The sequence below is a fragment of the Chanodichthys erythropterus genome, chromosome 16 (assembly GCF_024489055.1).
Source record: "Chanodichthys erythropterus isolate Z2021 chromosome 16, ASM2448905v1, whole genome shotgun sequence".
NCBI classification, from domain to species: domain Eukaryota; kingdom Metazoa; phylum Chordata; class Actinopteri; order Cypriniformes; family Xenocyprididae; genus Chanodichthys; species Chanodichthys erythropterus.
In genome coordinates, this window is record NC_090236.1 from 7,834,637 (window position 1) to 7,860,000 (window position 25,364).

Below are 25,364 nucleotides of genomic sequence, written 5' to 3' on the forward strand. Positions count from 1 at the left end.
AGAATCTGTTCCACTGAAGAAAAAGAGTCAACTACATCTTGGATACCCTGAGGGTAATTAAATTAACAGCAAATTTTCATTTTTGGGTGAACTCTGCTTTTAAAGTTAAATAGGGTCCATTTTCATGTTAACTTGAGAAAGATCTAATTTGTGATTTCTCTGTCTCTATTGTTATCTAAAGGTCATTTCTGCCCCCGTTTAACAGGTCTTATTTTAGCCACACAGCTGGTAACAGGTAAAGAACTAAAAAAGCAGTTTCATCTGAAAACATAAAAGCATTCATTCTTGCATCTCATTAGATGCAATTAATGTGCAGAATCCTGCTTATACCAAGAGAATCCCTCGTCATCCCGCCTACACATCTTTCAGCCTATCAGATCATCCGTCACAGTCCACGCACACATGACTGTAACCTCCTGCTCACACCTCCACAACGCCTATTTATAGCCATTTCCAGCGAGACGTGTTTCAGAGTCATCTCTTCAGCATTATTTTCCCAATCCACTCTCTAGGTTCTCTTAGAATGATCATCACTGCAACAGAAAGAATCACTAATATTGTTAAGGGGAGAAAATTGAGCAATTCAATGAGTTGTGGATTGATTTCCTTGTAATCTTATTGAGAAAGCAGGGAGGAGTTTTTAGACAGCTTTTCAGGAGAACAGCTGTGCTGAAACCCAGCACTCCTCCTAATTGCTAATGGAAGTCAGTAGATATGTATTTTTTATGAATCAAGAAGCAAAAATAGAAAGGATTATTTTGTTTTACAGCCATGGAAACATCCCCAAATGCACACACAAGCTTATGACTCATCTGATCATGTGACTCCTCCACTAACGTCAGGAGGGCCTGTCTCAACCCTCTTTCCCCAGAGAGCAGTCAGCTGTCTGTGGGTTGAGTACAGAATCAGTATGCACTAAAAACAAGACGTCAACAAACTGCGGAGCGCTTTTAATGAAGAAATATGTGCACCGATTTGATTATGTGCAATCAGGGACTAATATTACTTTTTGCCATCTATGATTATCTGGAGATTAATAAACTTCTTGATGTTAAATTATAGGTTCTTCAGGTCAGCACACTCTTAAAAATAAAGGTTTCAAAAGGGGGGTTTTGAAGTGACATTGACAAACCTTATTTGGTTCTCCAAAGAACCTTTCAGTGAACAGTTAATCTAAAGAGCCATTTGCCACAAAAAAGAACCTTTTGAGCAATGTAAAGTTTACATTAACGTTACGTTTTCATCAACTTATAAGTTATTAAGTTTACTGTAGCTATGTGGATGCTCAGTTTTTCTGTCATTTGGCCGAAATCTCATGTTATTAAAGATGAAGTGCTTCACACAGGCTGTTGAATACAGAACTGGCTATGACCAAAGTCCCTTTAAGACAAGTCATTTCATTCGGCGGCCATCTTTGAAACGCCTCTCGGTCATCCTGGGCATCATGCAATCTCTTTGAATGGGGAAACAAAACTGTTTCTCCAAAACTGTTCGCCAACCTTACGATTAAATTTCATATTTGAAATCACCAATGAAATCTAACAACAACCGGCTCATAAATTTAGTTTCTAAACGCTCGAATCGTGACAAAAAAACGGTATTTTTCAGGCTGGATCAAGCTAATGCGCATGCGCAGACCTAAATGCGCGTCTCTTCGGAGGCGCGTGTCTGACTGTTTCTATAGAAACCGGTGTCCCCTTAAACCAAAGTCCCTTTAACGTTATTCTATAGTCTTTGGCTGTTTCTCAATATGCGTTCTTCAGCGATCTTGTGTCCTTGTGTTCTTGCTTTACGTCATCATCAACCGTCGAAGTTCATTCCAATACTCAAGAACGCAAGAACGGAGGACGCATGAAAGCACCCGGATGTGTTCTTGATATCGAGGATGCATCGAATGCAAACTTGAGGGAATCGAACCGTTAAAAATACCAGAAGACGCTGCGGCGGTCGACGTACGGAAGCCTGCAAGCTTTGAAGTTCTCGTGAGATTCCAGCTAACGTTACAAGCTCGCAAATACGTGACGGCTTGTGAAAGTAAACCATTTGTTTTGCTTAATTTTAATAAAATGATAACCTGAAGAAAGCCTGCAGTATTTTTATTGACATATAAAAAATAATCTTAACATTGACAAAGCATTAAAGCCAAAGGCTACTCATTTTCATAAATACACACGGTGAAATAAAAGATAATTATATGAAAACAATGTCTATAATTATATGAAATATTTTTTTTGAACAGTTTATGACAATTGTTTGTGATGTTATGTTGTATTTACTGTGCATTAGCCACTTATAATATGCTGGGACGGTCAGTTGGTCAGTTGAGCAACAAGACCGCAGCACATCTCAATTCTCAAATGATGCGTTCTCTGTCCTCGCGTCCTTCCGAGATCGTTCTTTCAAGGTCGCCTGGCAAGACCGGACTCCACGAGAACGCAAGTCCGTTCTCTGCGTTCTTGGAATTGAGAAACAGCCTTTGTTCTAACGGCCGCTGAAGTGACGCGATGACTTTACCAGTCGGCGATTGGCTCTTATTTAGAAGGTGGGACTTATTCCGCCATGTTGCGCGTTACACTTTCTCCCATTCAAAACAATACGAGTGACACATCTTGTGTTATTCTAGTCTTTGCTATGACTCGACGACAAATGCTACAGTAGACACTCTTCTCCGCTCCTCAAACAGATAAAACATTAGCCTTTATATAGAGTGTGTTGTGTAAAGAAAATGCTGTACTCATTCAAACAAACAGTTCTTTCTTTAACTTTGCATTGCAAACAAGCAGAGACGGTCCAAATTGCGTACAGCACTTCATTCACGATAGAGGCGGGTGGAGTCATGAAATTTGACTGACAGTTTGATGATCCAATGGCGTTACGATGTTTAGTCAAACTCTTTTTAAGTATTTTTTCATTGGTTAAATATTTGCAAAACCCACAGACAGACGTAAATGTTGACCAATAGTAATGATTCATGATAAAAAATAGACGAAATAGTGAGAATGAGATACGAGGACATATTTTAAATTGTATTAATTTATAAGGCAATACAAGTTTAGCATTAGAGTGAAATAATAATAATAATAATAATAATAATAAATATATATATATATATATATAAAATGATATACACACACACAATTTAATAAATATCCTCATTGTAATTGGCCCCCTGGACGTGCGAGCATAGTCACGTGCCTAGATTGCCTATGCATAAATCCGGCCTTTCTTCATAGAACAAAATATGCCAATAAAGTACTTTTATATAGGTTTTAGCCTAGGTTCTTTAAAGCACCGCATGGATTAGTTTCAAAATGAATACCAGTTCTTGTGAAACACTTTAAACATTCAGCATTATCATTTTTGGTTCCAAATATAGGTATTTTTTTTTAAGACTACAGGACAATACAAGGCAGTCTGGGTAAGCATGTCAAAAAAATAACTTAAAATCTTTTCTTTCCTTTTTGTACTTGGAAACTGCATCTAAAAATACTTCAAATGATGTGCCTGAAAAAAAAGGGACAAAGCTTTCTCCGCAGAGACTTCTGTCTGTGTTCCAGGAAAAGTGATCAAGTACAGATCCATGTCATCTTGGCACTAATGTCACTAGGGCACCTAATTCAGCTGCTGACAGGCCCCACCGCAGGATCTAATAAATGCTCGGGACTGTAGGTGTCTAGAGACAGTGGGAGAGATCCACAACCGGCAGCTGTATATTTATCAGAGGCCTTCCTCTCCCCAATGAGTCCCACAGTGTGCGTTTGTGCGTGTGTGTGACTCATCGCCTGACGATTTAACTCTGTGATGCCTGTGTGTACAGAAAAACAACGAAGAAACCGCCTATGCCTATTGTCATACTCAAAACTAATATTAATATAATAATATATTAATATTTTAATATTAAGATTAAAATATAAAGATTAAAATAAAAAGTCACTGATGTATACCTGGAACAGAAATGTTTCTTTTTGCAATTTCATAGTAGTTTCACCCAAATAACAGTGTTATTTTCACAATTATTGTAAAAAATAATCATTTTAAGGAATTCCCATATTCATTTAATCTGTTAATGAAGCCATTTTGCTTGATATCTTATTTATATCGGCAGCTGATAGCAGTTTTATTGCATTACAATATTACTTAAATCCTATTTTTTTTTTTTTTCTCAGAAACTATGGTAAAATATGCAGGAAAAAATGCAAACGTTCCTTTCTGTTGTTAAAAAAAAAAAAAAAAAAAGGAAAAAAGGCTCCCTCTTCTTTATGAATAAACACACCTAAAACATAGACTAAGCGGTTAATATAAGAGGTTAGTTCAGTATCGGCAGCTGATAGCAGTTTTATTGCATTACAATATTACTTAAATCCTATTTTTTTTTTTTTTCTCAGAAACTATGGTAAAATATGCAGGAAAAAATGCAAACGTTCCTTTCTGTTGTTAAAAAAAAAAAAAAAAAAAAGGAAAAAAGGCTCCCTCTTCTTTATGAATAAACACACCTAAAACATAGACTAAGCGGTTAATATAAGAGGTTAGTTCAGTTTTCCTCTAGAAATAAGCGGTGTGAATGGTACGGATGCATGCACAGCCTCTGTATTGCGTGAGCATCGGTGACGCATTGGTCAGGTGCCGCCTCATATAGCGCGAGGAGCTGTCCGGTGCTGAAACACAACCGAAGCGCATTGAGACAACACGGAGGACATGCTGTTCACGCTCATTCACATTCTCTGAGCTCTACACAAAAGGTACGGTGGCTCAATTAAATGTTTGTAATTACAAAATGATACTGTGTGAAGACAGTTAACGTATGATTTACTTTGCTTTTCGAGGGTTAAGGAGAAGTAGAGCTTTTTCCCCCCTTTTCTTTATGGCTTTGCTTGATTAGATAGGCTACTATCACTCATCATCAGCATCTCTCATCTCGAGATTATCAGCTCGATTTCGTCGAGAAAAGATCAGTGAAATGTATTCCGTCTAGACTGTTTTTTTTATTCGAGATTTGTTCTTACAAATTGTTCTTGAAAAATATCAATAGATCTGTTCTTAAAGAACCGTAGCCACAAGTGAAAGGTTACCTTGACAACAGGCGGTGACTCATCCGGAGCTGTTGTCGTTTAAAAACATGTTGTGTTCTGACTGAGCTCATTGCTGCTCTGGCGCTCGGAGCGTCTCTTCTGCTCGGTCTCGGAAACAATTTTGGGTCGTAAAACAACTTCAAGTAGTTTACCCACATAGGTAGTTTAAACTTAAACCATTTTTTTTTAATCATTTGCAAGATTTTAGCTACATTTCAGACATTTTTTTAGATTGCAACATACATAAATAATAAGACTGCATGTGTTAACTAGTTTTATGCTTGTTTATCCCTAGGTGGTATGATGTTGTCACTACCGAAACTGTCCGCCAGAGGGGTGGCGGTCCTGCTCGCTACCCTCCTCCAAACACTATCTGTGCAGGGCGCCTCAGTGCGCCACCATCGCCTGCGAGGCGGAGACCAAGCTGGATTCCTTGCTCCCAGCTCTGATATGATCAAAGCCCTGGAGTACATCGAAAGCTTGAAGCAAAGAGCCGATGGACCAGAGAGCCCTACCGGGGACTATGACGAGGTGGACAAATTCCGATTTCTAGTGCAGCTCGCCTCTCTACAGGATGAGAATACACCCACGCGTGGCGATGACACCTCCCATTGGCCTGATAACAAGGTGCCACAGTGGGTTCGATCTTTGCTGCGGATGCTCGAACAGACTGGAGAGAGCCCGGAAAGCCAGCCAGCGCCTGGTAATGAGCGGCGCCTTCACAAGAGCAGACGCCCATTGGCAGACTCGGAGAGCCCTGTCGGAGACTACGGGGGCTTTGTGAAGCCGCACAAGAAGTACCCGTTGATGTTCGAGGATGAGGAGAACCGCAGGGACAACAAGCGGGCTACTGAGGATTTGGATGAGCAGTACACTCCTCAGAGCCTCGCAAACATGCGCTCTATATTCGAAGAGCTTGGTAAACTGTCAGCCGCACAGAACCAGAAGCGAGAGAACCAGGATGACGAAGACGGCGATGACGATGATGACCTCTACAGGGTTAGGAACCTGGCGTACGAGGACGTGACCGGGGGGGAGGAATGGGTGCCATTAGAGGAGCAGCTCGAGACGGAGGAAGTAGTAAAAGGAAGCCATGAAGAATACGAACGAGGGTTAGGAGATAACGGCGAGCAGGGCGAGGCCATTGAAAGACGAGCTATCCCCACAGAAGAGGACGATCAGAACCCAGAGGATGACACAAAACTCGTGGATTACTACCTGTTGAAGGTCTTGGAGATGACAGACCAAGCACAAAAACGGGACCTGATGGAAGGAAGGAGGAGGTTGCTATCCCGACCCTCTCTAATCGACCCTAGGGCAGTTAAACAACTGCTGTCGGCCATTTCAATGAAGCTCCAGGTGCCTCCAGAGGACTTGGTTGGAATGCTCTTCATGGAGGAAACCAGAAAACAACAGCAACGCCTTCCTGAGAACCAGCTGGTTAGGAAGCCCAGCCAACCTCGGTACAAGAGCCGGGTCATCAAGTATTACAACGGTCGACAGCCTGAAGTCACTGTGAGCGATATCCCTCATGATGTCAAAACTGAGGACATCCTGAAAGTGCTTGGGTTAGGGAATCTGGCCAACAAGAATGCTAAGTTTTCTTTGCTGAAGCAAAGGCCCTACAAAACAGCCGTGGCAAAGTACTTCAACCCAAGCGGTAGACGGGGAGGCTTGTTCCTGTCCGAGTTAAACAAAGCTCCAAGCAAAAGAAAAGACGATTACGATGACGACGCAGTGGATGAGGACGAAGAGTCAACCTTCCTCGCAGCCAAACTCCTGACCGAGTACCCCGATACCAGCTCGAGCGATCGCAAGAGAGCTATCGATTCCGCCGCAAATGGACAGTTGCCTTATGAGATGTATGAGGAGGCCATGAAAGATTTTTTTGATCAGGTAGATAATGGGAAAAGCACACTCACCAAAAGAGACACCCAAGGGAAAGAGGAGGCCGAGGTGCCCCAAAAGCCACCCAGTCAAGATTCAGTACAGGAGACCGTAGACCAAACTTCACCCGTGTCTGGGACAGAAGAGGGTAAAGAGTATCATGGGAAAATGGTTGCAGGAATGTGAAGAGCCCGAGCGTGCATTATTTTTTTCCCTGCTCATATTCTGACAAGTCCCGCCCCTTGACCTTTTAACTCTTTGATATGGTTGCTATGGCTACCTGAATGACTTCTGAACTGTCCAAATTGCAAAATGCTCCAACTAGCCAATCCTGCCACTGAAGGGACTTGTACGAGTATGAACCGGGGGGAAAAAAACGCTTACCTGTGGGACATGCCTGTATCTCCTCAAAAGATGTTTAAAAAAAAAAAAAAAAAAAAAAAGGGTAAACAGTTTAAAGTGCTTTAGTTTTCATGGAATTCTATATGATGTAAATATATATATGGTCTATCAGTGTGTGGGAATTCAAGTGTATTTTATCTGTCGTTTATGAATTGGTGGTCCTCGAAATGTTTTCTTGTTCCTTTTGTTGGTATCAAGAGAATGTTCCTGTAGTCGTAGGACTCCGCTTGCTGCAATCTTTACATGCTATTTCATTATCAAACCAATAAAGATGGATGTGATGCTCATTTATAAATCATTTTGTACGTGTTCCAAAGTGTGAGAAGAGAAACATGAATAAAGCATTACCGTATTATTTTTCCTCTCGCTGTATTGTGCTGCCTTATTACAGTGAGTTATGCATGATTCAACACAAATTATGGCTTAAAACAGAAGAATGTTTATGCATGATGCTTATCTATATGAAAAAAGAAAAATTAATATGAATCACATATTAATATTTACTTTTGGTATCATGAAAAAGCCAAGGGTGTCCACTTTAGGATACAGGTCAAGTTCCGTCTCATAATAAGAGACATTAATACTGCAGTGCACAAACATTTCTGGAAGGATTTTAGAAAGCACCTGATGCATTTCATTAGAGATAACTGAAGCAAACACTTGACTGAGACTGAATCATATCAAAAAGACAATTTTAATAATAAGACAATATCAACAAAGTGTGCGTTAATATTCCTTCAAAAGAGTTTTTTTTTTTCTTCTTCAGCTAAATGTCTCCTGAGACACGCAACATGTTCAATAACATGAAAAGGCACTTCAAAAAAACCAAGCTTTAAGGTTATTGCAAATTTATGATTATTATTTAAAATGATTTTGGTATAAAAGTTGAAATTTAGTGTATATGTATGCTGGAGCCAACATTGAAATTCAAGTTGACAAAACATGATTCTATTCAAAACTACCACATGAACCCTGATTCAGTTATCTTAAAATTGAGTGGAATAGATAAGGATGTTTACACCAGCATTGAAAAAAGAAAAAAAAAACAATAAATAAAAAATTCTTATGCAGCCCTCATGAATAAAGTCTGTAACTTGCGATGAAAAATTGTGCCCTGAGTGAAGGACACAACCTACACTGCGGAGGCATTTCTCTTTCCCTTTTGTCACCTTTCATCACGTCTGCTGCTGTCAGAAGGCTGGTTTGCTCATGTATTCTTCCATCGTCTGAAGAGAAGAAAACAGGCACATAACTGAATACCCTTTTGTATAATGTGAAGTGACATTTTCAGCTGGCCATGCCATGCAGAAGTGAACTCTCCTTCAGATGTATGGACCCTGCTTACTGCAATGATACATGAACAACAAGTAATTAGATGCTATATGGGTTTTTTAAAGGAACAGTTCACTCAAAAATAAAAATTCTGACATCATTTATTCACCCTCGTGTCATTTATACCCCTATGCTATATTCCTGTAAGTGCACAATATGACACCTCTGAGGGTTAGTAAATAATGACATCATTTTCATTTTTGGGTGAACTATTCTTTTGATGTGGTCACATTTATTTGAGGCATGCTGGCATTTAGTATCACTGAGAGCTGCTCTGTAAAACACTATCGCACTGGACATCCATTTATTTCTCACTCTCTCTCTCTCTCGTTGTCAAATCAATAATGTTTTATGAAGGTGACGGCTAAAGTAGCACCTTTAAAACAGCTCTAGGTTCTCCAAGCTGGCTCAGAAACATTGACTGAGATTGTATTGCCTTATGTCCTAACTAGCATAAATTAATTATGGCCAGATTTACTAAACAGGGCAAATTAGCGCGAGAGCGCAATTCTGAAAAAGCGCCGATGGGAGTGGAAAGAACAGACACAGCCAGATCATTTCCATTATGACCAAAGCAATCTACCAGTTAGCATCTGGTTTTAGACATGCCGTTTTTGGGTGGTAAATAATGGCGCAAACACCAGTAAATTGACTAGTGCATACCTTAGTAAATAAGCTTGCGTGATTCATTTAAATACTCTCCTCCTATAAATTTTGCGTCTGAAAGGAAAACTCCTACAAATGCATATGCAATAAGGTCAGCAACAAAAATATCCACACCTTTTCAGCACTATTTTTTTTACTGCGTGTCTTTAGTAAATCCTAACTATCCTAGTTTTTTAATGACAAAACAGGGTTTGCGTTGGTAAATCTGGTCCTTAATGTTTTAAAAATGTCAAAACAACAGCCATTTTCAGTGATGGAAAATAATTTTTTTTATCCTATTTCAATACTGTTGAACAAATGAATTTCATTTTCTGTTTGAGTTTTCAAATTCATTAAACTGAATGCAGATTATATTTAGCGTCTCACCTCTTGCAGCATATCTGATGCCTCTACAGACTTCGCAATAGACTGTTTGGATGTCTCCTGGATCTCTCCACCCATCAGAAACTCATCCAGGATGAAATAAGCCTTCTCAAAGTTAAAGATGATGTCCAGCTCACACACCTGCATGACAATATTACACAGACAGAAACATAAAATAAAAATAAAATAAAAATTACTATACTATACACTATATATAAATATATAAAATATATAAGTCTCTTATACCCACCAAGGCTGCATTTTTTTTATTTTATAAAAAATATAGTGAAAGAGTAATTCTGCGAAATATTATTACAAATTAAAAGAACTGTTTTCTATTTGAATATATTTTAAAATGTCATTTATTCCTGTGATGGCAAAACAGAATTTACAGCATTATTACTCCAGTCACATGATCCTTCAGAAATCATTCTAATATACTGATTTGTTGCTCATGTTGAAAACAGTTGTGCTGCTTAACATTTTTTCAGGATTCTTTGATGAAAAGAAAGTTCAATGAACAGCATTTATTATATTTATTTAGTATATTTATTAAAGCATTTATTAAATAGAAATCTTTTGTAACATTATAAATGTGTTCATGTCACTTTTGATCATTTTAATGCATCCTTGATGAATATAAGTATTAATTTCTCTCTTTTTTAAAATCTTACCACAAATGTTTGAATGATATCAGTTTCCGCAAAAATGTTAAGCAGCAAAAACATTTTCAACATTAAAAGGAATAAGAATAAAAGAAGAAGAAGAAGAAGAAATGTTTCTTGTGCAGCAAATCAACATTAGAATGATTTCTGAAGGATCATGTGACACTGAAAACTTGAGTAATGATGCTGATAATTCAGCTTTGTCATCACAGGAATAAATTATATTTTTAAATGTATTAAAATAGAAAACAACCATTTTAAACTGTAATAATATTTCACAATATTACCATTTTTACTGTATTTCTTATAAAAAAAAAAAAAAAAAAAAAATGCAGATTGGTGAGCAGAAGAGACTAATTTAAAAAACATTAAAACATTTTAATGTTTCCAAACTTTTGACATATGAAGATACAATACATCCTATATTGTACAGTGTCTTTTAGCAAATATATCAAATATTTGCTCTAGAGATGAGAAGTAAAAAAAAACAGGATATATTTACATTGCCAAAGTATTTGTCGAGTAGCTCCACATAACGGTGCAGAATCTCTAAAGCCAGAAGTTCATTATCCTGGTTCTCCAAACCACAGCAGAAATACAGACTGGCGTACCTACAAACAAGTGAAAAAACACATAGATGAACATTTTATGTATACAAAGGGTACACCCAACCATGATATGACATAACATGGACAGCAGCAGTTGCTTTTAGAGTTAATTTGATAATAGTACACACTATCCTCAGAGTTGCCATCTACAGTCCCTGTCATGCAAGTGCTGGCATAGCAAATCTCCATATTCGTATCACACTGGGTCAACACTAGGTCAGAATGGGAAAACAACAGGAATGAACAGTGAGACAGGTTAAAAAGGTGTGAAATACAGATCTGAACCAGAAGAGTGTGAGTAACAGGCTCTCAGGAACACAAGTGTGAAGAATCGCTCTCAGAAACAAGACAGTTTCAGTGCCTGACAGAAGGATTTGATGCAGCATAAAAATCTGGGCTGTGACAAAGAATGTAGCCAGGTTCTGAAGCATTCGAGTTTAGAAATACTTCCAAATACACCCTCAAAACAAAATTTCTTCAGGGTTTCTTCGCATCTTATATTCAGCAAATATTGTTTTGGGACATTTTCTACTATATAGTTCTTCATAGGTTAAACATCTTCCATTCAGGAATGTAACAATCACTTTTTTATGATAAACCAATTCCCTGTCCTGGATGAATGGATTGTAATACAGCTAAGTCAAGTCACCTTTCTTTATATAGACCTTTATATAATACAGACTGTTTCAAAGCATGTGATACAGTGTTTACAGTGAGAACAGGAAAATGATTCAATGATGAGTTCATTTCAGATGTGCAGCAGCTCTAAAAGAAAATATTATTATATATAAACAAAATTAAATTAAATATTAAATTAATATTAATATTAAATTAAAGCAAAGAACTAAAATTTCCAAATTTGAGTATATGGGTTCACTTTCAGACACCATTGTGAAGTAATAGGGGCCCATTGTGTAGGAAGCAGACACTAGTTTTCACTGGAAAACAAGGAGGACTTAGATAGTGGCATGTCATCAGCTAATGACATCAGTAATGGCAGGAGAACCGGACTGAACTGGTTTAAAAACTACAACATAGGATGGTGCAACAAACCCTATTCAGACGTAGAAAACACTGCATGTGGTGTTTTAATTAGACCACTCAAGACCTTGACTGCTGACTAGGTGTCCGCTTTGCAAGAATTTAGTTTTCTGCTCGCACCTAGTAATGACTAATGACCAAACATGAGAGCCTAGCAGCTGGGATTTTAATTAATGCTGAATCTAAAGCCACCGTCATTTAGTTTGAAATCAGCATGATCCTTTACAATACATGTGTGAGGAACACATGCGTTTTCTGAAATTTATTCGAACGGGACATTCGCCTGTGGCCTGGGTTGTGTAGGAGTTGAGGGCAAACCAGACAAATGAATCTTCTAGATGATAATTCCATACAAACACTCTAGATCCCAAATCAACACGCAGGGCCCAAAATCAGAGAATCTGTCATTTGCGGCTCCGTTTCGGTCTATAAAAGTGCTTTATTGCCTTGCAAGCTTGTAAAAGTTGAGCCTAGCGGAGGAGGAAGATGTTAACCTTAAGCAGTTTGTAAAAGACAGATTGGTTTGAAGAGAGCACAGCCTGAGCCCCACCAAGATAATGGCAGAAGTTGTTTGATCCCCAAAGCGTAGATACAAAACAGGCCTTCTTCTTCTGATTGACCTCTGAGTGACACAGTTGAAATCCACAGAGAAGACTCTTTTTTATGAATAAACTGCATCAAATCGTTTCAAAAACTATTCTAAACGGACTTGTAATCAAACATTGTTCAACTGCATAAATCTTTATTATGTCTAAAACCTATACTTGTGACTTTTATGCTCAGATACTCACAATTCATGTAATGTTATAACTTTTGAATTGTTGATTGGAATAGTGTTGTTTATTATGTGCATGATTGATTTCTAATAGCTCAAAAGGATGGCATTAAATCAGTGTAAAATGTAACATGTTATTTTTAAAGAAATCGTGTCTAAACTGTGCTCTCTGAAAGTTAAGAGACCACAGATAACATTTAATTTATGATCGGGGAGGAGAAAAGCCACCTCTGAATCAAAGACGATACCTAATTGGTCAGGTATAACTCCTCAAAGAGGTTGGACAAACACCTCAGTTTAAAAATTCAGTACATGAAGACAATTTAGAATCGGACAGACAAAAATGACGATAAGACAGTACAGATGATGAAGACAAGATAAAGGCAGATCAAGATCAGAAGAAAATAAGAACAAGCAGCTTCATTCAAGCCATCCAACTACTCTCGTCTCACTCACTTTCCTTTTTTTCTGTTGAGAGTCTCACGTTCTAAGTTAAGTTTTGCCGCAAAGTTTAATCAATGGCTCAATTACAGTCTTTGCCCGCCTCAAAACTTCAAACGTCAGCCACAAGGGAGACTCCACTCCTCCGCCAGCACACCAGAACGTGATTGGCTTCCCATGACATCAATCCGGACACGAAAAGACCGGCAGCAAATCAAAAGAACCTGGGAAACACCTTTCTCCAAGCCAAGGACGCCGACAAAGGAATCTGCATTTAAAGGCGCAAATGACAAATGCCTCCAGATTCTAGCTGAACTGGTGCAATGATATAAAGTCTAATAACCCACCTAAGAAGCGACAGAAGGGTTAAATTAAAGGTGCCCTAGAATTAAATATTGAATTTACCTTGGCATAGTTGAATAACAAGAGTCAAACTCCATTGTTTCCTCCTTCGTATATAAATCTCATTTGTTTAAACGACCTCCGAAGAACAGTCGTAACAGTCAGGATCATTAATATGTACGCCCCCAATATTTGCATATGCCAGCTCATGTTCAAGCCATTAGACAAGGGCAAAACGTCTGGATGTGCACAGCTGAATCATCAGACTAGGTAAGCAAGCAAGGACAATAGCGAAAAATGGCAGATGGAACAATAATAACTGACATGATCCATGATATCATGATATTTTTAGTGATATTGTAAATTGTCTTTCTAAATGGTTCGTTAGCATGTTGCTAATGTACTGTTAAATGTGGTTAGTTACCATCGTTTCTTACTGTATTTACGGAGACAAGACTGTCGTTATTTTTATTTTTTAAACACTTGCAGTCTGTATAATTCATAAACACAACTTCATTCTGTATAAATCTCTCCAACAGTGTGTAATGTTAGCTTTAGCCACGGAGCACTATCAAACTCATTCAGAATCAAATGTAAACATCCAAATAAATACCATACTTACTCGATTAGACATGCTGCATGACGAACACTTTGTAAAGATCCATTTTGAGGGTTATATTAGCTGTGTAAACTGTGTTTATGCTGTTCAAGGCAAGCGCGAGCTCCGAGGGAGGGGGAGCACAAGAATTAAAGGGGCCGCAGCCTATATATCGGTGCATAGTTAATGATGCCCCAAAATAGGCAGTTAAAAAAATTAATAACAAAAAATCTATGGGGTATTTTGAGCTGAAACTTCACAGACACATTCAGGGGACACCTTAGACTTATATTACATCTTTTAAAAAGACGTTCTAGGGCACCTTTAATGATTGATGTTTCATTCAAATGAGGTCTTATGAAGTGCAATTGTTGTTAGGATTTCATCATTTCACACTCTTAAAACTCGTTTTTTCCTCACTTCCTTTGTTTCTGCAACTTGTGTGACTGTGTGTGCTTGTGTTAAATATTAGTTTATGTGTTAGAATTATCAAAGTCTCATTTATATTTTTAAAAAGAAGTGTCTTGTGTTATGTGCTTACAAATTTAATGTCTTAAACTGCCAATCTATGTTACCTTGCTAATAAATAGTGTTTTCACGATAGTTGGATATTCATATCCGCTACAAAGCTTATAGTTAGCAAATTAACGCTGGATGATTCAGTTGCTTGGGCGTAAAATAAGTGGCTTTCAAAATTCCCTATAAATTTATTAATAATTTCTTTTGAGCCAGTTTACAACAGTTGAATGCTCACCTCTTATAGACAATCTTCAGGTCTCTCCAGTGCAGGAAGTTGCATGTGCGTGGTTTCCGTGCCAACACCATAGTGGTCATGTCCTTCACAATCTTCTTCCTCTCTCTCTCTGGCAGGGGCAGGAACCATTTCTGCAGACGCAACTTCCCCTGACGACTGAACAGCAACAGGAAATGCATCTGTTGGAAAACCATCCAATTAAAATGCATATTCTTTTAATGATGGTTTCATTCTTTCTTCATTTGGAATGGGTTTGGCTTAGTGGTTAATGATCCAGGTTGGTTACCCAAAGGTTGTAGGTTCAAACCCCAAAGGTAATGAGTTACCAACACTGTGCCTTTGAGCAAACCCATGAGAAATGTGCCCGCAGTGAAAATACAAAGTCACTCTGGATGAGTGCCATTGATAAATTAAGCATGAATAATCCTTTACTTTTAATTTTATTGGTCCGTATTAAATATAAAATTACATCATATATGCCTACAAATGTTTAAATGCATTCAAAAGGAGAAAATGTCATAATTTTATTTATGCAGGGGTTTTCTGCAGATGCTGCTGGGAAGCAGATGGTAGACAGAAATTCTGCAAGACTGCAAGTGAATTAAGGGCTTTCACACCAAAGTCAAGGCCAAAAATATTCAAGTGGGTGGACTTCATTCTGTTCCTACTCTGTAAATTCATAGTGAATACTACAAAGTGTACCCGTTTCCTTAGTCTTTGTACATCAGCCACTTTCTCACATGAACACCATAAAATTGTACCAGATCAGCACCAAAACTCTGCTGTCAATCACAATTGAACAGCTGTGCTAGAAATACAGTAGGACATTAAAAGAATCTTTAACAGCAATCTGTCGACTAATTTCATCATCGTCATGGATTGAGAGAAGCTTTTGCATTTCAGCAACTGTCCAATTTGACAATTTCTTTCAACAACATAAATGACTGCCACATCTAAGGATTACAAAAACTGGAGTTATTGGAACACATGAAACGTGGAGTAATTGCACCAGCTTCTTCAGAACTTTGTGGTCGGCTGACAGCAGAGTTCATGCTTCAGAGCTTATTAAACTTTTACATGCTCAATTGGTGAATCAAAACCTTTCTGGCAATGTTACAACTTTGAGTCAAGATTGAAAAAGTTGGGTTGATGAAATTGAAATTCTGTCATGAAACTCTAGATGGCACAGGCTGATAGGTCATTAACTCAATCTGCTTGCAATCACGTCATTGTCTATAGGGCACAGCTGATTGGTTCCTGCTGTATAAGTAGCCAATGAGCTCACTGCTGAACCTTCAAATACTTGGTCAGCATTTGCAGTAGCAGCACACTTTCATAAACCCTCCACATTCCCCAGCTCCACCTGTATAGATCTGCAACAGGTAATTCATGTACGCTATATTGTACAGCAGCAGCAGCATGTCTTACTTGCTCAAAGCAGCGTGTCGTGTATGTATTGGCAGTAGCAAATCCTGTATTTGTTCGGCAACATCGCAGCAAATCGATTTCAACAAGACCATACATATCAACAGTAGCCATTTCAATCCAAACTTATGAATTTAACTTGTGCACAAAATGGGAATATCACATATAAAACATTTGCGTCAGTTGAAGAGAAAAAAACAGTCACTTCCTGAAAAATTAACGCTAAATATCACTAAGAAAAGTAGGAGAAACCACTGACTGTATACAATAAAATTTTCGTAATTCGTATATAATAAATTACTTGCGTCTCTGAGCACGCACACAAAATGCAATAAAAGTATTTCGGAGGAAGATGTCGCTCTTTGGGAACACAGTCATATAAGACAGTTCTGGATGGTGATTATACCAAATCACTTTGACGACAGACTTTGCTCAGGCATTTCAGAACAACCAAAACAGCATTTCAGATGCTGCGAAAAAAGATCAGCAGGTTAGTCCAGTTATGCCGTCCCATCGCGCAAAGCCATATTCGGTAAATGTGTTACCATTGTAGTTTATGCGCATGTTTTTATCCAACTCAAACGAGCGCATAAGATTTTTATGCACATTTTTAGAATTTATGCGCAGCTTGGCGTTTTCATCCAGCAGTTTTTAATGTGATATCCCTAAATGCGCCTAAAAATAGATGGAAACAGCTAAGATCATATCCATTATCATGTCATGACAGAAATGCATTTGTTATTTTTAATTTTTTATTTTTCAAAAGTGCAAAAATATTCTTAAAAATATAATCACTGAGTGCCAAACCTAGTGGTCAGCGCACATGCATGTTGAGCTGTGGTGCTCACACGAGAGACGCAGGTTCAAATCTGGCCTGGATTGTGTTCTGATTCCATTTTCATAATTTCCAGTCTCCTGTTTTACTGTGTCTGTTACAACAGTTGCAAAAAGCCCACAGATAAAATGTTAGCACCCATGAAATACAAAAAAAAAATAAAAGACAAACTGCATTCAGACAGAGAACTATGGCTAACCTTTCCCGTCACACAAACCAAATCGATGTTAGATTCGATATCTGTGAGACAAAGAGCCACTGTCAACCACAGGATTGACTTCTATGTGAATCTTTACCACACAAGAACTAATCAGCTCAATGCAATCATACTGAGATCAAAATCTCGGGGAACGCATCCTAATTTCTCCTCCGCCTCCTCTCATTTTGCACAGAAATCTGGCAACGCTTGAAAAAGCCTTGTCTTCTCACATAAACTAACGTCACGACTGGGCAGAGAATATGAGTCTCTCATTGTGAGTCATACAAACCTGCAATAAGCTGCTTTTTTCACTGACTTATCAGGTCACAGGTCACACTGACAACTATTAACTGAAAATATTACACAGAAACTTGAGTCACACTTCTGAAACAAGATTTAAAAAAAAAAACGAACTATGGTGTTCACTTTTATTGCTGGAAAAGGTTAATTTACAAGAAAAACTCCACAGAAATGAATAATGACGTGTAATAAAGCAGCTTTCAATACAGAGAGCTTCATAACAAATAATGACTATTTCTTTAGATTACAGCTGTGTGACAGCCATTAAATAAATATAAATACAAAGAATATATATAAATATCAATAAAAAAATAAAAAATAAATATAAAGAAAACACTGTTATGAGTACAGTATCCCACAATACAATGAATTTACTGTGATTGAACCTTTGATTTCCAGTGTGACCAAATCAACTAAAAGCACTTTAAAAGTCAAATGAAACTGAAGTATTTTCTATCCTATTGTGAAGTAGATCTCAGTGAAATGACTTTTTAACAAGAAAAAAATGTCTTTGTCCATGATTGAATTATTGTGGTTTGCTAGATGTTGTTGCAAAAGGGAGGCCAATTATTTTGATTAAAAATTACAAGGGCACATGAATTAAAAAAAATAAATAAAAAATACGCACAGATAAATCATTTATAAATAATGCAATATTCCATAAAAAAAATAGGAATTTTCCATTTTGATTTCATGGTGACTTTAATTTGTTTTCATGACTCAATTATACTAACAAAAGTTGCAAAATGTCTACTCAAAATTAGACTAAAAGTGCAAATTATTGTTTTTATTTCCAAGATGCTGATTGGATTCCAATTGCTGAATTAAACATAACATAATGGATGTCATATGACAATATAGCACATTACTGTTCGAAATATTTATTGTTGCATTGCATAACTGCTATATATACAAAAGCAGCAACTACACAGTACAAGTATAGTATATACACAGTATAACTATTCCGTTACACTTGAATTACATGATATATCGGCCTCCATATACGTCTATATATTAAAGCAGATAAATAATGGATTATTTCCTTCAGTTGAGACACTTGAAATGCACACTGTTCGCCACGATGGTTATGAATTGCTTGAAATATGATTGAAATCACTTCACTAAAAGGAAAATACAGTTAAAGGGTTAGTTCAACCAAAAATGAAAATAATGTCATTAATTACTCACCCTCATGTCATTCTACACCTGTAAGACCTTCGTTCATCTTCGGAACACAAATTAAGATATTTTTGATAAAAAGGCCTCTGTTGACAGCAAGACAATTTACACTTTCAAACACCCAGAAAGATACTAAAAACATATTTTGAACAGTTTATGTGACTACAGTGGTTCAACCTTAATGTTATGAAGAGACGAGAATACTTTTTGTGCGCCAAAAAAACGAATTTATTCAACAATATAACACTGCTTCATGAAGCTTCGAAGCTTTACGAATCTTTTGTTTTGAACTAGTGGTTTGGAGCGTGAAAGTCATGTGATTTCAGTAAACGAGGCTTTGTTACATAAGTGTTTCGAAATTTCAATAGTTCCCGTGACTTTGGCAGTTTGATACGCGCTTCGAACCGCTGATTCAAAACAAAAGATTGGTAAAGCTTCGAAGCTTCCTGAAGCAAGTGTTTTGAAATCGCTCATCACTAGATATTGTTGAATAAAGTCATTATTTCCTTTTTTTTGCCGCACAAAAAGTATCCTCATCACTTCATAACATTAAAGTTGAACCACTGTAGTCACATGAACTGTTTTAAATATGTTTTTAGTAGCTTTCTGGGCATTGAAAGTGTAAATTATCTTGCGGTCAATGCAGGCCTCACTGAGCCTACAGATTTTATCAAAAATATCTTAATTTGTGTTCCAAAGATGATCAATGGTCTTATGGGTGTGGAACAACATGAGGGTGAGTAATTAATGACAGAATTTTCATTTTTGGGTGAACTAACCCTTTAAGTGCAACAGGTGCAAGTGTACAGCGCAAATCTGTCTTATAAGCTACATAAAATTAAATAAACATTATAATTGTGTGCTCGGGACATGGCTTTTAATGGTGAAACTTTTGTTTTTGTAAACAGGCTCTCAAAAATGATATATCAATATTTGATTCAGATTATCGGCCAATATATCGGTTATCAGCTTTCAAATCTAAAGAATTATCGGTTATTGTATCGGCAAGAATTTTCATATCGGTGCATCGCTAATTACAGGTACAATGTATATTAATTTATTGATCTGATTGCACAGATACTATTGGATAAGAACAAAACTGTTATTGAACTGAATTGAATCAACACTGAACTGACTCTTATTGTCATCTGCAGAGCTGCTTATAGCTGAATTGAACTCTTTCAAAATTGATGAACTTTACAGTTATTGATCTGAACTGAACCAACACTGAACTGAATAATGACACTGTCTTTTCAAAAGTTGCTTTACAACAGAAATTAATTCTGTTTGCATCACTGAATCATTATTTTCCTGTTTATCCCTGTAAAATCTATATTGTATAAAGCACTATATAAATAAAATAGTGACATGACGCAAGTGTAAAAGCGCAGAGATGGTGACTCATGGCTCACTCCTCGTGGGGCTCGGACCATCAAGAAGTAACCAGTAGCAACCAATTAATGAATCTGATGCTGCAAGCAACTCATTTTGCTCTCAAACACAGATGCAGAAACACCAGGTGGGGAAATGGAACCGTCAGCTGCTTCATTGTTACGACCGAAGCATGCTGGCGAAGTCTATATTTGCTTCCTCAGAAAATCCTGATGAGGGACGAAAGATGAAAACACAAGGAAAAAACAAGGAAACAGAAGTATGCACTGCGTCAGGTCTGCTATTGTGCTCTAGAGGAAAACAATTCTCTGAAGCATTTCTTCAGCATGGCACACCCATAACACGACAACAGGAAAAGAAATGAGAAAGGAAAAGTGTACTATTAAGTTACATTCACATCTTTACTACTACATTCCTCACACACAACTCTCTCTCTCCCACACACATAGTTTCACTGAGGGAAGGTTTACATGAAGCTCTGCGCTTCCTCTTGAGCTCCTGCTTTGATTTCAGTTCTCTGACGTTCTGATTTCATTTTCCTTCTATTGTTGGAGTCAACGCAGCTGCGAGCAGCAACAGCACACAGGAGAACGTGCTTACAGACACACTCGCTCGATTTACTGCTGTGGTTTAAATGAGATTCTGCAGTGTGTTGATGTCTTTGAAATTAAAAGGGCCACTTCTTCATCACTTGTAATTACTCTGATGCATACAGACATTACAAGATGATGCATTGTCAGAGGAGCTGTGTGTATTAATCTGGAGAGCTTCTGTAAACACTTACCAGATTTAAACAAAACTAAACTAAAAGCTAAAACAAGAAGGTTTTTAATCAGCCTTGCAACTTCAAATATATTTTAATACTTTTTTGTTATCATAAATGTATATGAAAGGGAGAGAAAGAGAGAGCAGGGATACTTATTTTAAAATGTATTAACATTAAAATATCGATAAAACGTTAAATACAATTAATATTTTTTTATATTATTAGCTACTCATTTAAAAAAAAAAAAACTTTAATAATAAATCCAACTTTTGCATTTGTAATATAATAATAATGATAATTGGTTTGTAAAGTACTCCACTCAGTCTTCTTCATTCTTGCACACATTAACCAGAAAATTGACTTTAGAGAACAGACAGTTCCTCTGTAAAGTCACTCAGCAGCAGTCAAACGTCAAACACACGGTGGCAGCTCCTATTTGAACAACTGATAAAAACGACGTTATCTGGTCTCCAAATTAAATCACTTAAACCAGGACTTTAGTTACAAGTTGTCCAGACACCAAAGGCTCATAAGTGTGTCAAGGGAAACAAACCAACCGGTTTATCCAGACAGATGAGGTGACATCACGAAAACGACACAATTAAATCCCTCAGTATGTCAATGACATCCGATTCATTTGCTCAGACTCTGAATAAAACAACTTTAGGTGAATTACAGTAGCTTTATATGACACGGTTTTTATTTAGCTGGTTATAAACAAGCCGCTCATGAAGAACGGAAGTTTTAAAGTCCGCAGGTGCACTCGCGTAAACGTCCGGACAGGTGCACGAGCACAACCTGTGGAAGAAATCACCTGTCACCCAACACATATGGGATCTAAACTTGTGCTTTTAGGCGAGTCAAAAGAATGTACTGACTAACTTACCATCTTGAAGTAAGAAATGAGGAAGGAGAGCCGAAATCCACTAAATTCCTATCCACTTCCCTGCTGGTCAAGGCCGGAATCATCGCTGCCCTTCCCAAACTGTAGGGAGAGGAAAGCTGCGCATGCGCAGACGCGTAGCTGAGCTCACGGCTCCGTTTTCGCCTCCTCGATCTGAGCTCTGATTGGTCTAAGAACTGCACCTGCTTGGAAAGGGGCGGGGAAACACTCTACTCATATATTTTCCTAAACGCCTTGGGTAAAATGCAGCCTTGACATTTATGAATAAAGATATGACATGAATTACTATGTTGTTAAAACACTTAAAACAAAAATAAGAATAAATTAAAACTAATAATATGAAAAACTAAATAAATATTATTAAATAATAAAGTATTGTTTGTTATTATCAATAGGCCTACTATTAGGCTATATTACAATCCTCGTGATTGATGATAAATCTTATTTTATTTTATTTTACCATGAAAGTTATTTAAGAAGTTCAGATTTTAAAAAGCACTTAGAAAAAAACGGATTTATTTAGGGTGACAAATGACATTGTTGGGGGAAATAATTATTTTGAAATAACTAAAAATGTTGGGAATGAAAAGCAAACATACAGGTCCAATACTTACATTTGTTCCAAAATTTTTGCAAGATGGGTCTTAGAGGGTTATTTTTCTGGTAATTTTAAATGTAATTTTTGTGCATAAAATGATAAATAATGCAAAACACAATTCATAGGCCTAAGGTTTTGATAGATGAACACTTGATTTGCATGACCCTGTTGGTGTGTAATTGATTATCTATCACCTGACACTAGAGGGAGCCCTCTGGAACTACAGTAGTCACATGAATCTGTCAGCTGTCATATCACTTTAGTCCAGTTGAGAGGAAACAACAGTGCAACAAATGTCTCTCTACAGGAATATAGTGTGGTTTATCAAAGGAATGAGGGAGTATACAAGGTAAAGTTTTTTTTAATTCTTCAGTTTATTGTATTGTTGTGGTCACTGGGTTGCTTTGTTGCTGATAACTTTTGAGTCTCTGAGAGTTTGTTGCACTTTTTTTAATTAGTGCGTTATAATGAGATGGTTTTATTGATATTCACATTTCATTATTTTACACAAATTATTCTGGCCTGAGCTTACATTTAGTTACTGCTACAAAACAGCCTTAAACTGTGTCCTGGCAAGCCAAATGTTTTAGAGTGGTTTCTTTGCACAAATGTTGTTTTTGTAGTGCCCCAAGTCATCTCCTCTGACATGCATTCATCCAAGCCCTCAGTTTAAGGTCAGTCATCATTGCATCACAATGAGCCCTATTGAGACTCCTGCCGTTCTCTCTCAAATGCCCTGTCATCCCACACAGAAGCTCCTTTGGCCCCTGATCTTAGGAGCACTGTCTGAGATGGCCAGAGCTCACGTAACAATTCAAGAATTGTGTTGAAAAAACACTTTTAGAGACAACAGCATAGCTCTTAAGGTTTCATGTTGGTCATGTTTCTGATTTGCTTCATTTGTTTGATGTCGCCGGCAGGTCTGGATTTGAGAATGCGTCTAAGAGCTTTGTAGAAAAGGACCTGGATGTGTCTATGGTGGGGCGTTCCTTCATGATCACTGGAGCCAACAGCGGAATAGGGAAGGCGACGGCCATGGTCATAGCAAAAAAAGGTTCATTTTACAGTTACATAAACACATTTTTTAGGTTACAGTATTATTTTCTCCAACCACTAATCTATTTTGCTGGTACTATAGTACAATGATGGCAGCAGATGGTACCATGATGCTTTGATACTGTATGTATATTATATTGTGCCGAATGATTAGTGTTGTCATATGCCGTGGTACAAACCCGATTCCAAAAAAGTTTGGACACTGTACAAATTGTGAATAAAAAAGGAATGCAATAATTTACAAATCTCATAAACTTATATTTTATTCACAATAGAATATAGATAACATATCAAATGTTGAAAGTGAGACATTTTGAAATGTCATGCCAAATATTGGCTCATTTTGGATTTCATGAGAGCTACACATTCCAAAAAAGTGGGGACAGGTAGCAATAAGAGGCCGGAAAAGTAAATGTACATATAAGGAACAGCTGGAGAACCAATTTGCAACTTATTAGGTCAACTGGCAACATGATTGGGTATAAAAAGAGCCTCTTAGAGTGGCAGAGTCTCTCAGAAGTCAAGATGGAAAGAGGATCACCAATTCCCCCAATGCTGCGGCGAAAAATAGTGGAGCGATATCAGAAAGCAGTTTCTCAGAGAAAAATTGCAAAAAGTTTGAAGTTATCATCATCTACAGTGCATAATATCATCCAAAGATTCAGAGAATCTGGAACAATCTCTGTGCATAAGGGTCAAGGCCGGAAAACCATACTGGATGCCCGTGATCTTCGGGCCCTTAGACGACACTGCATCACATACAGGAATGCTACTGTAATGGAAATCACAACATGGGCTTAGGAAAACAGAACTCAATCCACCGTGCCATTCGCCGTTGCCGGCTAAAACTCTATAGGTCAAAAAAGAAGCCACATCTAAACATGATCCAGAAGCGCAGGCGTTTTCTCTGGGCCAAAGCTCATTTAAAATGGACTGTGGCAAAGTGGAAAACTGTTCTGTGGTCAGACGAATCAAAATTTGAAGTTCTTTTTGGAAAACTGGGACGCCATGTCATCCGGACTAAAGAAGACAAGGACAACCCAAGTTGTTATCAGCGCTCAGTTCAGAAGCCTGCATCTCTGATGGTATGGGGTTGCATGAGTGCGTGTGGCATGGGCAGCTTACACATCTGGAAAGGCACCATCAATGCTGAAAGGTATATCCAAGTTCTAGAACAACATATGCTATATCCAGATGTCGTCTCTTTCAGGGAAGACCTTGCATTTTCCAACATGACAATGCCAGACCACATACTGCATCAATTACAACATCATGGCTGCGTAGAAGAAGGATGCGGGTACTGAAATGGCCAGCCTGCAGTCCAGATCTTTCACCCATTGAAAACTTTTGTCGCATCATAAAAATGAAGATGCGACAAAGAAGACCTAAGACAGTTGAGCAACTAGAAGCCTGTATTAGACAAGAATGGGACAACATTCCTATTCCGAAACTTGAGCAACTTGTCTCCCCAGTCCCCAGACGTTTGCAGACTGTTATATAAAGAAGAGGGGATGCCACACAGTGGCAAACTTTATTGAGATGTGTTGATGCCATGAAATTTAAAATCAACTTATTTTTCCCTTAAAATTATCCATTTTCTCAGTTTAAGCATTTGATATGTCATCTATGTTGTATTCTGAATAAAATATTGAAATTTGAAACGTCCACATCATTGCATTCTGTTTTTATTCACAATTTGTACAATGTCCCAACTTTTTTGGAATCGGGTTTGTACATTAACATGTTACTCTAAGGTACTAAGGTATA

At 37.6% G+C, this 25,364-nt stretch overlaps 3 protein-coding genes across 5 annotated transcripts in view; 2 read left to right on the plus strand and 1 right to left on the minus strand.

Moving 5' to 3' along the window:
* Nucleotides 1–4,664: 4,664 nt before the first annotated feature.
* Nucleotides 4,665–7,717, plus strand: scg2b (secretogranin II b). Of its 2 annotated transcripts, none has more exons than XM_067363148.1 (2): nt 4,665–4,739; nt 5,365–7,717. In XM_067363148.1, exon 2 carries the CDS (start codon nt 5,370–5,372, stop codon nt 7,140–7,142), a length of 1,773 nt encoding a protein of 590 aa, XP_067219249.1. In that variant the 5' UTR covers nt 4,665–4,739; nt 5,365–5,369; the 3' UTR covers nt 7,143–7,717. The 2 variants fall into 2 exon arrangements, with proteins under 2 accessions (XP_067219249.1, XP_067219250.1); XM_067363149.1 differs by lacking the exon at nt 4,665–4,739 and adding an exon at nt 5,155–5,229.
* A 245-nt stretch (nt 7,718–7,962) lies between these two features.
* ap1s3b (adaptor related protein complex 1 subunit sigma 3b) lies at nt 7,963–22,072 on the minus strand. Of its 2 annotated transcripts, XM_067362465.1 has the most exons (6): nt 21,926–22,004; nt 21,597–21,837; nt 14,944–15,122; nt 10,887–10,995; nt 9,723–9,860; nt 7,963–8,584 (listed from the first exon to the last, which is right to left on the minus strand). In XM_067362465.1, exons 3-6 carry the CDS (start codon nt 15,120–15,122, stop codon nt 8,549–8,551), a joined length of 462 nt encoding a protein of 153 aa, XP_067218566.1. In that variant the 5' UTR covers nt 21,597–21,837; nt 21,926–22,004; the 3' UTR covers nt 7,963–8,548. The 2 variants fall into 2 exon arrangements, with proteins under 2 accessions (XP_067218566.1, XP_067218565.1); XM_067362464.1 differs by lacking the exon at nt 21,597–21,837 and having other exon boundaries at nt 7,964–8,584; nt 21,926–22,072.
* A 747-nt stretch (nt 22,073–22,819) lies between these two features.
* Nucleotides 22,820–25,364, plus strand: part of dhrs12lb (dehydrogenase/reductase (SDR family) member 12-like b) — an 11,682-nt gene continuing 9,137 nt past the window's right edge. The window contains exons 1-2 of the mRNA XM_067363248.1: nt 22,820–22,890; nt 23,462–23,595. Of these exons, the coding sequence (XP_067219349.1) occupies nt 22,835–22,890; nt 23,462–23,595 (190 nt within the window). The 5' untranslated portion in view covers nt 22,820–22,834. The remainder of the gene's footprint in view (nt 22,891–23,461; nt 23,596–25,364) is intronic.